We start from the raw sequence: 13,103 nt of genomic DNA, 5'->3' as shown, positions 1-13,103 counted from the left end.
TGCTTTCTCAACCACACTTTTCTCCAGCTTTGTAATTCAACTCGGCAGTCATGAAGCAGCAGCCTCATGACCAGCTGCTTTTCCACTGCGAGTGGAGAATTTGCTGGGGAATCTGGTGTGTCCAGGCCCTGGTGGGGCTAGATGTGGGGGTGGAGGTCATACAAGGCCTGGCCGAGCTGGGGCTTCTCACCTCTTATCTGCCTCTCTGGCCCAGCCAGAACAGGAGACAGGCCGGACAACACTCTGGTGGGACAGCTTTCCCCTGCTCACTCCTGGGCCCCCCTCTAACGGACCAAGCTTTCTCCCCTCTTCCCACAGGAGCCCTGCAGATTGAAAGCAGTGAGGAAACCGACCAGGGCAAATACGAGTGTGTGGCCACCAACAGCGCCGGCGTGCGCTACTCCTCACCTGCCAACCTCTACGTGCGAGGTAGGGAACGCCGTGTCCAGGTCGAAGGCAGGGACCCGCCCCGTCCCATCCCCCTCCCTCCTCGGGCTCACCGCCTCCGGGCTCCCCCGTCCCCTGCACACCCAAGCAGGAAGGCCCCTCCCTGGTCGCGGTGGGACCTTGGCCGAGGCGGCGTCCCTCTCTGGGCCTCAGTTTCCTTACGTGTAGAATGGGGGCAGCTTAAATTCCCTTCCTCGTGCCTTGCAACAGATGCCCCGTGGGCAGCAGGGCTCTGGGGAGGCAGTGATGGTGGGGTAGGAAGGCGTGGGGCAGGGTGAGGGGGTGAGTCTTGGGCCTACAGGGCCAGGGGAGCCTGCAGGCCTCTGCCCCACCCCTCCCCACCCGCCTGCCCACCCGAGTTGGCTTCTGTGGCGTGTCGTGCCTTCCCGTGCTGTGTGCTGGCTTTGCTTCTCCTAACTTTGTGGCCTCGTAGCTCCCCGCTTCACTGCCCCCCCAATCCAGGGCCCTCAATCTAGAAGTTGGGGAGGGGTCTTCGAGGCTGCCTGCCCCCCGCCCCCCACCGGCTGGTCCAGAGCCCGGTGCCTTCTGTCTCTTCCTAATGACTCTCGGAGAAGGACCGTCCAGGCCGTTGGGAGGCTGGGGCCACAGCGGGCACAGGCACCCGGGGGGCTCGGTCGTTGCACCAAGCTGGGGCAGGCACGGCACCCAGCGAAGCTTGTTGCTCTTGGTTTCCAATTCCCACTCAGTCATGCCCAGCAGCGTGGGGGCCTCGCCCCAGCACCTCCCCACTCCCCGGCCCCAAGGAAGCTTCCTTCCTTGTGGGTCCCTTGGTGCTGCCTCAGAGGTGCCAGGGGGCTCCCTTGCCCCCAGATTCCTCCGTTGGCCTCCTCTTATCTCGTGTGTTGGCTCTTGGGTCTTTTCAGAAGTTGTAGTCTTCCTCCTCCTCCTCCTCCTCCTCCTCCTCCTCCTCCCTTTTTCACCTCCTAGTAGCTGTTTCTGATCAGATTTGTGGTAGAAACAGCTTCTGCCAGGATGCCAGGGCCCCATTCAATCCCCAGGGCTGCCCCAGTTAGTGCTGTATAATTGACTCGATCACATCCTTCTCTGGGCCTCAGTTTCCCACATGCGAAGTGCCAAGCCCTAGTCATTCTCCATCCAGGAGGCCGTGTGGCTCATCCCCCGCCCACAGACCCTCACTCACCACCTTCGTCCTCACCATCCACAGCACCTGCTGGCCCTGAAGTGACTCCTTGGTCCTGGACCTGGGGTTTTGCATTTTGTCTGTGAGGAGGAGGCCGCATGGAGAGGGAGGGGATGGGAATGTGGGTGTGTGGGTGGGTGGTGGGTAGGGGCACGTCTGATCCGCTGTCATGGCACCTCTGGTGAGTTGTAACGCGTTCGTGACTCCAACTGACTGGTCTTCACCTAACCTGCTTATTTCTCTGCCAACACCTGGGATGGGGGTTTGTAAATCCAGCAGGGCTCAAAAGAGTGTGGACAGCGGGTATGGGGCAGGGAGCCGGGTGGGGCCTTTAGTGAGGGTGCAAGAAGGGAGGGGGGCTTCTGTGTCCTCATCGCCCAGAGGTGGGGTCCCCAGCATGAGCCTCCATCCTCTTGGGGGCAGTCGAGGGGGTGAGGTTCCACTTCCCCATCTTTGCCTGGGTCTTAGATGCTCCAGAATCAAGTTTAGAAAAGAATGGAGAAAGGCAAATGTAGATCTTATATGTCAAGGGCAGAGTGGAAAAAAGACAAAAAGGTCATTGCTGTTCTTTTTATTTTTTAATTTTAATTTTTTTTTTTGGTTTAAAGAAAAAAAAAAACAACAAACTATTGCAGCTTTTAGCCTTGGGAAGTCCTCTTTTTACTCTCTGTATCTCCCCTATTTTTTCTCTTCTTCCCATGTCATTGTGTTCCGCATCAAACCCCCTTTACATCCCTCAGAGCTTCGAGAAGGTTGGTGTGTTTTTTTCTTTTTTACTTTCTTTACCCACATTTTTACATTCTGAAAATGACACGCACACACACAAAACACATGTAGACACCACACGGACACACGCTGACACGCACACGAAAAAAATAGAAAAATGAACAACAATCTTAAAAGATGGAATATGAATCATAAGCACAAAGCAAACTAAACAAAAAAAAACCTCCAAGCAAGAGCAAAACCCAGAAAGACACGAAAATCTCAGCCGCGCCCAGCCCGGCCTAGGGCCGGCCGCACACATGCGATGCTTGCATTATGGTCGCCTCTGCATCCGTTGGTAATGTTGTTGCTAAGTTTTTTGCACTCCTCGTCGTCATGGTAACTTGGGCCTGATGCATGCTGGGAGAATGTAAAAATTTCTCTGCATGCTTCTCTTGTCGGTTTGGTTTGGTGAATTCCCAACGCCTTCTGTTGGAGTGTTTCTCGTCTTCCGTTCCGTTTTTCTCTTTTGGTTTTCTTTTTTCCTTTTTATTTCTTTTTTATTTTTTCTTTTTTTCTTTGGTTTTGTTTCGTTTTGGGGGGAAAAGTCAAGTGGTTCTTTTTTCCCCTCCCATTCCCTTCACCTGGTCCTCTTCTCCCCCAAAGTGACTCGTCTTTGGTTCTGTCTTGTTTCTGTGCTCTTTGGTTTTGGTTTCTTGGGTTGAGCTGTTCTGTGGTTGTTCTCCAAACGCATTGTGATTTAAAAGCCAGTGTTCCTGTCCCAGCTATCATCCAGGAGGGCAGAAGGGATCCCACAGCTGGGATGCCAGGGCAGAAAGTGACCACTTAGGCACAAGGGCACAAGGGAGGTGGCACAGACAGATGGCAGGAGGTCAGAACATGGGTGGGATATGTGGAGAGAGCAGCCCAAATTTCCTGACCTCACTGGCCAGCCCCTCTTTCCCCAGAGGTAGTAACTCAGCTCCCTGCCTCCAGGCAGCCATGTTGGAAGGAAGCTTAAGCAGGCGAAGTATTCCCATCCTTCTGCCTCGGAATGAGACTGCCTCCTGCGCTCCCAAATAAGCCCAAACCCAGGCATTTGAAGTACTGCTGAATGTGCACTAGCATTTTGAGTTCTTACTCATTTTAGTGACGTATCCAAATATGGATTGTGGTCAGTTTTAAATGAGGGGAGGGGGCAATAACAGCACCATCTTCACAGGACTGTGCATACTTGGTATGTAATCGGCACTCGAAATGGCAGCTGCTGTGATGACTGTATGCATTCTGACTGGGTACCAATCCAGAAGTGCCCGTTAGGAGATGTAGCCTGGCAGACTTTGGAAGAAAGACTTGGCCAGTTGTCTGACCTGGAACACTATGCCTCTGCCTCCCAGGCAGCACTAGCTGCTTCCCCCATCCCCTCTCAGACCCTGAGCCCAGTCACAGGTGTCTTTTGTCCAGCAACACAGCATGGTCACTTTCTGAGTACCTGAGCATCAGAGCTGTGGAATTCTGGAAACAGCCCAGGGGAACCTTGGACACAGCCTCTCCCCTGCTCTCTCTGCCTCCCCAACTCTCCCTCTGCTTCTCTTTCTCTTTTTCAGCTCTCTTTCTCTCTGTGTGTCTCTCACTCTTGCAAATCTTCAGAGATGCACACCCCCCCCATCTTCTGCTCCCCTCCCCAAGAAAAGGCATGCCCTTGAGAGTCTTACTCCAACCTCCGAATAAAAAACACCCCCCAGTAAAATATCCATGTAGATTTTTAACCACCAACCCCAGCTGACTACCCAATTTAGACAATGTTGAGGACAGAAACCAGAGTTTGGAATCACCTTTTCCCCCTCTTGTCCCTCACCCACCTTCTCTAAACTTGCCAATTATTAAATCCTGGACCAAGTTGGCAAGAGGACTTTAGATGCAATAAGATCTCCTTGTTAACCCAGCATGAGAGCTGCCAGGCTGACCCTCAGAGCAGTGCCAAACGATGGGAGAAAGGGGGCTCCCAGCCTCTTCACCAAAGCTAGGTCCTGGTGCATTGGAACTGAGTGAACAGAGGGTCTCTGAAGATCACTTGGACTTTCTGGGCACTACAGCCCAGAAAGTGATGAGAGCATAGGCTCTGGACTCTGGCAGACCTGGATTCCAGTCTTGTCTGTGCCCCTCCCTGGCTATGTGACCTTGAACTAGTCACTTGACCACTTGGAGTCCCCACTTCCTCATCTGAACAGTAGAGATCATAAATGAACTTCGATCACAGGTTAGTTGGAAGGATTTCATTGAACTCAGTGCTTGTCAAGTGCTCTATGTAACAAGCATTGCCAGTAGGATTGTTGTAAATAAAGGATTCAAGCAAATGATCTGGGCAAGTCACTTCCCTTCTTCGTGGGTCTTAGTTTCCCTGTTATGTACTTCACATGTCCACTGTTTGAATAAGATGGCATATGGGAAACTTTAAAAAATAATTGTAGGGCAGAAGCTAATTCATTTGCTCAGACCTCATTTTTCGCTAGTGCTTTCCTGAGCTCATCTCATGATCTCATTTTCTCCTGGCTCCAACCCCATCCCCATGAAATCAGCGGCCTCCCCAGAGCCATAGCTCTCATTTTCCCCACTGTCATTTCCTAGGAAGTTCTGTGGCCACAGAAAGGGACAACAAAGGCCTATGTTAAGTGCAAGGCTACCCTTGCAGATAAGTACCAGCCCACCAGAAGAGATGAGCTACCTGGCATGCTCTGAAAGCTACAAGTATTTACATTGTTGCCAGAGCAGCCCATCACAGGAATTAATTGCAAAAAGGGGGAAAAATGTAACCTCTAATCTTTTACTTATTTTTTAAACTGACAGATCTCCAGCTTTGGCTGACTCTGGGTGGAACAGGGGGTAAAATATTCAGACTTGACCTTCTCCTCCTAAAATTTATCTCTGGGATCCAAAGGGCTGAAGTCAAAATTGTGTCCATTTTTTAAAAATACAGCTGGCAGCTCCACTCCCAGCTGTAGTTGAATTCTCCCTCCTCTGGCTTTTGACAAGGTGGGAAGATGATCAGATTATATTCTGCCTGACTGTGAATGTTCTTTTCTGGTTCTTTAAAACTCTAAGCCTTTAGAGTATGAGTTAGTGGTTAAAGGTAGTGTCTTTACCACCTGGTCTAGCTACATAGCATTATTGAAACATGGTGCACAGGACCCATGTAAATGGTCCTCTGATGCCAGGGGAACTTGGAACAAGCTGGAGACATTAGGAGGAATTTTCTTCTTCTTTTTTTCTTTTCTTTTCTTTCTTTTTTTTTTTTTTTTGGAGATGGAGTTTCATTCTTGTTGCTCAGGCTGAGTGCAATGATGCAATCTCTGCTCACTGCAACCTCCGCCTCCTGGGTTCAAGTGATTCTCCTGCCTTAGCCTCCCAAGTAGCTGGGTTTATAGTTGCCCACCACCACGCCTGGCTAATTTTTGTATTTTTAGTAGAGACAGGGTTTTGCCACATTGGCTAGGCTGTTCTCCTTACCTCAAGTAATCTACCTGCCTCGGCCTCCCAAAGTGCTGGGATTACAGGTGTAAGCCACTGCACTCGGCCTTTTTTTTTTTTTTTTTTTTTTTTTTAAGACAGAGTCTTACTCTGTCACCCAGGCTGGAGTACAGTGGCACGATTTCGGCTCACTGCAACCTCCGCTTTCTGGGTTCAAGTGATCCTCTTGCCTCAGCGTCCTGAGTAGCTGGAATTATAGGCGCCTGGCACCACACTTGGCTAATTTTTGTATTTTTAGTAGAGATGGGTTTCACCATGTTGGCCAGGCTGGTCTCAAACTCCTGACCTCAGGTGATTCACGCACCTCAGCCTCCCAAAGTGCTGGGATTACAGGCGTGAGCCACCACGCTGGCCAGTTGGGGAATGTTCTACCTTGAAGGGACTGAGGATATCTTCAAGGTTTTGGAAGAGACCAATGGGACTGGCATAATTTAACGCAGAGTCTCAAGTGCTGAGCTAAGAAACCAGTTCCTGATGTGTGACACCAGCCAGGCCTAGACTGTCCGATTTCCAGGTCCTCTTTTTCAATATTTGTGACCCATCTCCAGGCTTTTTCAGATCAATCCATAGTATACAAATTTGTGGGGAAAAATTGTTTTTTAAATTAAATTTCCAATACCCAAGCCCTAAAATTGATGGATGTGAACCCCAGGTGTTCCCTTTACCTCCTGGCCCCCCACAACAGGGACAGACACAGATATTGGGCTGGAACACCCCTCACCTCCTGTATCCCCAGAAAGGCTCGCATTGGGGTGTGTGGGCCAGCTCCCCAGTTCGTGCTTACTATACCTGGCCACGCCTCCCTACCCAAGGCCGCTGGCTTGATCCTAGGGGCAGGCAGTGTTAGATCAGGACCCAGACCTTCTCATCCCACCCTCATCACATGGGGGAGAGGGGACTCCAAGGGTGGGAAGGTAGGCTTCCCTCCATTTGGGCAGGGCGGGCGGCGAGGAGGGGGTCATTCTGCAGGAACACTGAGCTCTAACACCTCTCGCCTGCTGCCTGCCTCACACCCTCTGCATTCGCTGTTTCCTCTGTTGGGGGAGGGGGTTTGTGAGGGGAATATTAGATTACACCTTGTCATTTGGAAAGCCCTGTGTCTCCGGCGGCCGCAGCGAGGTGGGGGGTGGTGAGGGAAGTCCATGGATTGGCCAGAACTGGGGGAAAAACAAAAAGACACGAGAGACAGAGAGAGCGGGCACCAAAAAAACAAAAACAAAACAAAATGTAAAAAGTATGTAGAGCGCATCCAAACGTCCAGCTCAAAATACCAACAACTTGCCAAGGCCGCTGGTCAGCCCGTGGGCCACGGTGCCAGCCAGGTCCCTCCGGGCCTTGCACGCTACCTCAATGGCGGAGGGAGCTGGCGGTGGGAGCAGGGAGGCGGGAGGGAGGGAAGGAGGCACAGCCAAATGATGGAGAAGGGTAGCAGAAAATACGCAGGTGGGCTGAGGGGCGGTGCCCACCCTCCTTGGGCCACAGGCTGGAGTTCAAAGGAGAGGACAAGAAGTGGGCTATGGAATTAGGAATGTTTCCAACCCCTCCCTTCCCCCCCGACAGGTGTAATCTAAGCTTAAATAAACCCCCCGGAGGCTGCACAATTTCTTGGCATCTCTCCCCTGCCCTCTCCATCCGCATATTCATTTTGGAGTTTGGAGAAGTATCTAGAACCTTCTCCCACCCCAAAATGCCCAGCAGAGCCCCCCACCCCGTCCCCGCACCCCTTGGAGCTGCGGCTTGCTGAATCGTTGAGATGTCTGACACTGTCGGGGTTCCTTACCTAGTGCTTCAACCAGATCACCTCACTTTTGAGTTTCCTTCCCCCCCCCTTTACCCTCACCCCCCACTCCCAACTCCCTTTTTTGGTTTTTGTGTTTCTGCCTCTTCCTGCCTGGGGGAGGGGTTGTCTCCTGGTTGCTTTGACGGTTTTTGAGTTGTTTTTCCATGTGAATCGGGGTTTGAAGCGACCACCCCCCCCACAACCTGCCACCCCCCCACCCCACCGCCCACCCTCCCGTCCCCCTCGCCCAAGCGGGTCCCCCCCGCTGGGACCCCCCGGCTACTCGGTGACGAGAAGAGCTGGAAACCAGAGCCAGCTGGAGCGTGCTGAGGACCAAGGCTGGTGTGGTCCCCTTATAACCTGCCTGGACCCTCCATTCAGGTCGGTAATTGGGGGCGGGGGTCCCGCGGGGCCTCTCCATCCTGCGGGGCCTCTCCGTCCCGTGGGCTCCGTGCCCACCTTACTTTCTAACCTGCACCTCAAGCTTGCAGCCGGGGGTGGAAAGATGACGTGGGTGGGTGCCAGCACCAAACCGGGCAGAACACAGCATCAGTCGCCCGCCCTTGCCAGCTGGGAGGATGCCCAGAGGCCTTACCAGGCCCCCAGGGAGTGGGAGATCTGAGCCACCTAGTGCCAATGGGCATGATCCTCCCTTAAACTCGTGGCAAACCAGCCCTCTTCCTAGAGCGCACCCTTTGAAACAAATAAGGTGGGTGAGAAAGCAAGTGGGCAATTTTCTTAGGTGTCAGAGAAGCCATGATAATTTGTTGGCAGGTCCATTTAACTGATGGTTGCTGGCCATGTTGGGGATTGTGAGCCCTAAAATTACTGCTGTTGATAAATGCCCTCCCACATGTAACTGATTTATAGTTAACCTTATATATAGTTATATAATAACTATATAAATATAGTGAACTCTATAGTTAACTGATTTATAGTACTGCAAGTCTTCTACATATTTAACGGGTATCCCCTTGTCTCTACTTCTAAAAAAAAGTTAGAAGTACCTTGCAAATTATGACATCCCTACGGGGAGATATTTTAAGATTGGATCAAACAGGAACGGGGTCTTTTGGATAAGATGTCGACCCTTATAGAAGAGATAAATTGGCCTGGCACTTAACCTTTAGATCCTAAATCTAGATCTTACTCCCTTTGATGTTCCAACAATTCCTTTGAGTATGACCCTTTTGCTGATGGCTTCTGGACATTTATTATGATGGCTACTGGATGTTATTCAACCAGTGGCTACTGGCCAGTACCTGGAGTTTGATATAGGCGATGGGTACTTTTTTCCTCTTTGGTGTCCGCAGTGGGTCAGGACACACAAGTTTGAAAGAGCCAGATGCCAAGAATTGATACTTGGCTGTAATCCTCGTTACTCACCATGGTGAGAAAAGCCTTGTTTTCTCTGAGAGGCAGGAACCAGGCTCGCCTGGCTTTGAGTTCTGGCTACACTACTTCCTTTCTGTGAGTTCCATCTAGTCTTGTCACCTCTCTGAGTCTCTGTTGCCTCATCTGCAAAATGAGCATAAGGATGTTTGCCTCTTAAAATTCTTAGAAGGAAGAAAGTAAGATGGGGATTCAGTAGAAATTCTTACTGTTCCCATTTCCTTTATTTATTTGTTTGTTTATTTATTTATTTATTTGGAGATGGAGTCCTGCTCTGTCACCCGGGCTGGAGTGCACTGACGCGATCTCGGCTCACTGCAACCTTTGCCTCCCGGGCTCAAGCAATTCTCCTGCCTCAGCTTCCAGAGTAGCTGGGACTACAGGCACCCACCACCATGCCCGGCTAATTTTTGTATTTTTAGTAGAGATGAGATTTTGCCATGTTGGCCAGGCTGGTCTCCAACTCTTGATCTCAGGAGATCCGCCCGCCTCGGCCTCCCAAAGTGCTGACATTACAGGCATGAGCCACCACGCCTGGCCTCCATTTCCTTTTTATAATTCGTCCCTGGACTCCTTTAAGGTAGAGAGAAGCTGTTTGATCGTGCCAGGACCTGGGAGGCTGAAAGGTAACTTCACCAGCTCCATGCCTGGATTTAGCACCTGCTGTGCCAGGCACTGCCCCAGTCAGGTTAATGCCTTTCTCGTCAGGATACCCAATTCCCTCCATTTTACAGATGAGGAAACTGCGACTCCAGGAGGACGGGGGATCTTCCCAAGGCCACCTGGGCTCATTCAGCTACATCAGCTCCTCCACCTCTACCTGGAGAGGTTTACTATGGGATTCTGAGACCCTGAGGAGTTCACCTTGCTATGTGATTTCAGCTCTGGGACCTCCAACTCGCTCAGCCCTAAGAGGGGCAGGGTGCCGTTGAGAAGTGGGCTGAGAGGGGCTTTGGAGAGAGAGACTTGAGTCGGGCTGGGTTGGTTTGTTCCGAAGGGTTTTTGTCCATGAGGCTCCCACCCCTGTGGCCACCCCAAACCCTTGGCCAAGGCTCTTGGGTGCTGGGTGGGGAGGCCGGATCCTGTGTTCTGCCAGGGGGAGGGTGTCTCCCTGGGGAAGCCACAGTCCTCCTCCTTTCAGACCCCGATTTTCAGCCCCACACCCATTCCATGATTTTTTTTTTTTTCTTTTTCTTCTTGCTTTTGGGTGTTGTGTTTTGTTTCAGAGGGAGTTTTTTTGTTTGTTTGTTTTTTAGATTCTCTCCTCTTTTTTTTTTTTTAATTGCTTTTGCTTTGTTATTTCATTTGTTCTTCCTGGTTTTGTTTTGGACGTCGATGCCGTTTTTTTTCTGTCCTTGAATAATTAGCTCCCCCCACGCTCATTTCTCCATTGTGTTCCGTTTCCATGACAACTCAGCCTCGGCATCTTACCTGTGCCTCGCTGTGGGTGCCGGCGGCTGGCCTGGACCGCGTCCGCCGGCTGGCCGGACCCCATTCTCCCCCCACACCCCCACCCTCCACCCAGCCCTACCAGAAAGCCACCTGCCCCCCCCATCTCACGGCACCTCGCCCCTCACCTCCACTCTGTGTGCATGGCCCTTCTGTCTCCCCCTGCCCTGACTCCTCCCCGGGAGCAGTACCCTCCACTCCCTCCATCCTGTCTCCAGCGCGACTCTGGACTTTTCGCGGGGCTTCTTTTTCCGAAGGGCTGCCAGCTTCCAGACCCCACTCCCACGCCTGTCAACGTCCCCCCTTTGCCTCCCGCCCAGATTCAGGAAGGCAGGGGTTGGGATTTCCAGCTAGGAACCGAGGCTGGAAGGGAGGGAGTTGGGGCTGCCTCCCTTTATCCCCTTGAACCCCCTCCTCAGCATCGTAGACCAGACCCCCTGAGACCACCCCCCGAGGCTGCATCCCCCCAGTCCTGTATGAAAATCAGAGGCAGGTGTTGATGGGGATCCTAACTGAGCCTCCAGTCGGTCATCTGTGCAGTTGAAACAAGACTCCTTCACCCACCCAAAGCTGGGGACGCACCCATGTGTCTTCTTTAGGACCTGAGACTGTCACCCAGGGACAACCCCTTTTCCCGCTAGAAGGATTTATTAGGTTCACCCGAGTCCTTCCCACAGCAGTTAAACAGCCCCTCTGGGCCAGCAATGCTCTTTGCAAGTTCAGGTGCCCGCTAGCCTCCTCCCCTTCCCGCTGCCCCGGAACCCATCTGACTTCCGAAAACGGAGCCCCCGAAATGCATCCTGCTGCCTTCATGGTCTCTGAGAGAAGGCTGCATCCACTTCCCCGCTAAGAAACGCACAGAACATGTCCCTGTTCTCTCAACGTTCAAGTTCATTCCCTTGTTTATTATTAATTATTATTATTATGAATATCCTATTTATTATTCTGCCAGGGCTGTGATGTGACAATGTGGCATGTCACATTGGATCACATCTGCTAGAATTAATATGCAGCATTGAAGTGGGCCCCCCCCTTTCTTTCTTTCTTTCTCTGCCCCTCCCGCTCTCTGTCCCTGTTTTCTCCTCTTCTCTCTTTCTCCCCATTCATTCGTCTCCTCTCTCTGGTGTCACGTAAGTGTGCACTAGAGATCCCCAAGATCCAGATCCCCCTGCAGTTCTTCCCTCCTTTCTCTGTCTTTCTCTCTCTCTTTCTCTCTCTCTCTCTCTCTCAATCTATTTTGCATGATGTTTGTGACTCAGAGCTGCATCTATTGATGGAAACTTGTCAGATCTGACAGAAGCTTTTAGAAGGGTTTCTATACCCAAAAACCACAAAAATTTCATTAGAGTTTCTCATCTTTTCCTGGAGGGCCCGGTGGGAGGGGGGTAAGTGGGCAATGCCCCGAGTCCCCGGGAAGTGGGGGGTTGAGAATCTCAGGCTCCTACTGTCTCCTGGTCTCTCAACAACTGTCCTGTGACCACCACATCCCGAGAACCAGGGAGGGTTAGAAGTTGCCCCCGTCTCCTAACCCACCCACATCCTGACACTCGCAGCCAGGATCTTCCAGCGCTCCCCGAAGGAGATGCCCCCATTCAGGAGTGATCGGAGGGGCTGCCCCCTGAAGCCACCTCTGTCTGCAAAGATGAGAAACCGCTGATAAATTTTTGTGTTCGTATCTGTGCTGTGACCAGCCACCCTGGTCTATGAAACCCTGTTGCTATGAGATAATGCTTCATGTCTATTATATATTGATATATCTCTCTATATATTGTTTGTGAAGTACCTTCCTTTGAAGTTTTGGTTTCTTTGTGTTGGAATTTGGTTTTTTAATTTGGTTCTTTTGTTTTGTTTTCATTTGGGGGGAAAAAAATCAACAGAGGGAAAAGAACCAGGCCCGTTTATATTTAAATGGTTTTCCACTTTTTTTTTCCTTTTTTTCTTTCTTTCCTTCTTTCTTTCTTCCTTCCTGCTTTTCTTTCTTTTCTCCTCCTCATCTTGTCTTCCCCTCCCACCCCCACCCCACCTCACACCTCCCTCCCGTCGCCGCTGCCGCCCCCTCCCCAGTCCGCCGCGTGGCCCCGCGCTTCTCCATCCTGCCCGTGAGCCACGAGATCATGCCAGGGGGCAACGTGAACATCACCTGTGTGGCCGTGGGCTCGCCCATGCCGTACGTGAAGTGGATGCAGGGGGCCGAGGATCTGACGCCCGAGGATGACATGCCCGTAGGCCGGAACGTGCTGGAACTCACAGACGTCAAGGACTCGGCCAACTACACCTGCGTGGCCATGTCCAGCCTGGGCGTCATCGAGGCGGTTGCTCAGATCACGGTGAAATGTGAGCAGGGCCCATGGGGCTTCTAGGTGGAGGGGCAGGCTGGAGTTGATCCCTGACTTCAGGCACAGGTGGGAGGCAGCGTGGGAGCACCTCCGAGTTACCTTTTTGGCTTCAGTCATTCATGGCTAGGAAGGGAACGGTTGTTCTTTGAACAGGTATTTATTGGTTATACATGATCCTGGCCGGGCGCAGTGACTCACGCCTATAATCCCAGCACTTTGGGAGGCCGAGCCGGGCAGATCACGTGAGGTCAGGAGTTCGAGATCAGCCTAGCCGACATGATGAAACCGTGTCTACTAAAAATAA

General features: G+C 51.8%; 1 protein-coding gene across 11 annotated transcripts in view; it reads left to right on the top strand.

Annotated features, from left to right (window-relative positions):
* Positions 1–13,103, top strand: part of PTPRS (protein tyrosine phosphatase receptor type S) — a 136,676-nt gene that overhangs the window by 83,568 nt on the left and 40,005 nt on the right. For 8 of the 11 annotated variants that reach the window (XM_015122570.3, XM_077979196.1, XM_015122564.3 and 5 more), the window contains exons 6-7: positions 319–429; positions 12,528–12,797. In XM_015122570.3, the coding sequence (XP_014978056.2) occupies positions 319–429; positions 12,528–12,797 (381 nt within the window). Of the gene's footprint in view, positions 1–318; positions 442–2,349; positions 2,362–12,527; positions 12,798–13,103 lie in introns of all 11 variants that reach the window. The other 3 variants (XM_015122569.3, XM_077979188.1, XM_077979193.1) reach the window with 2 other exon arrangements.

The sequence above is a fragment of the Macaca mulatta genome, chromosome 19 (genome assembly GCF_049350105.2).
Source record: "Macaca mulatta isolate MMU2019108-1 chromosome 19, T2T-MMU8v2.0, whole genome shotgun sequence".
Taxonomy (NCBI): domain Eukaryota; kingdom Metazoa; phylum Chordata; class Mammalia; order Primates; family Cercopithecidae; genus Macaca; species Macaca mulatta.
Note: the sequence above shows the minus strand (reverse complement) of the source record. Positions and strands in the feature narration are given on the sequence as shown.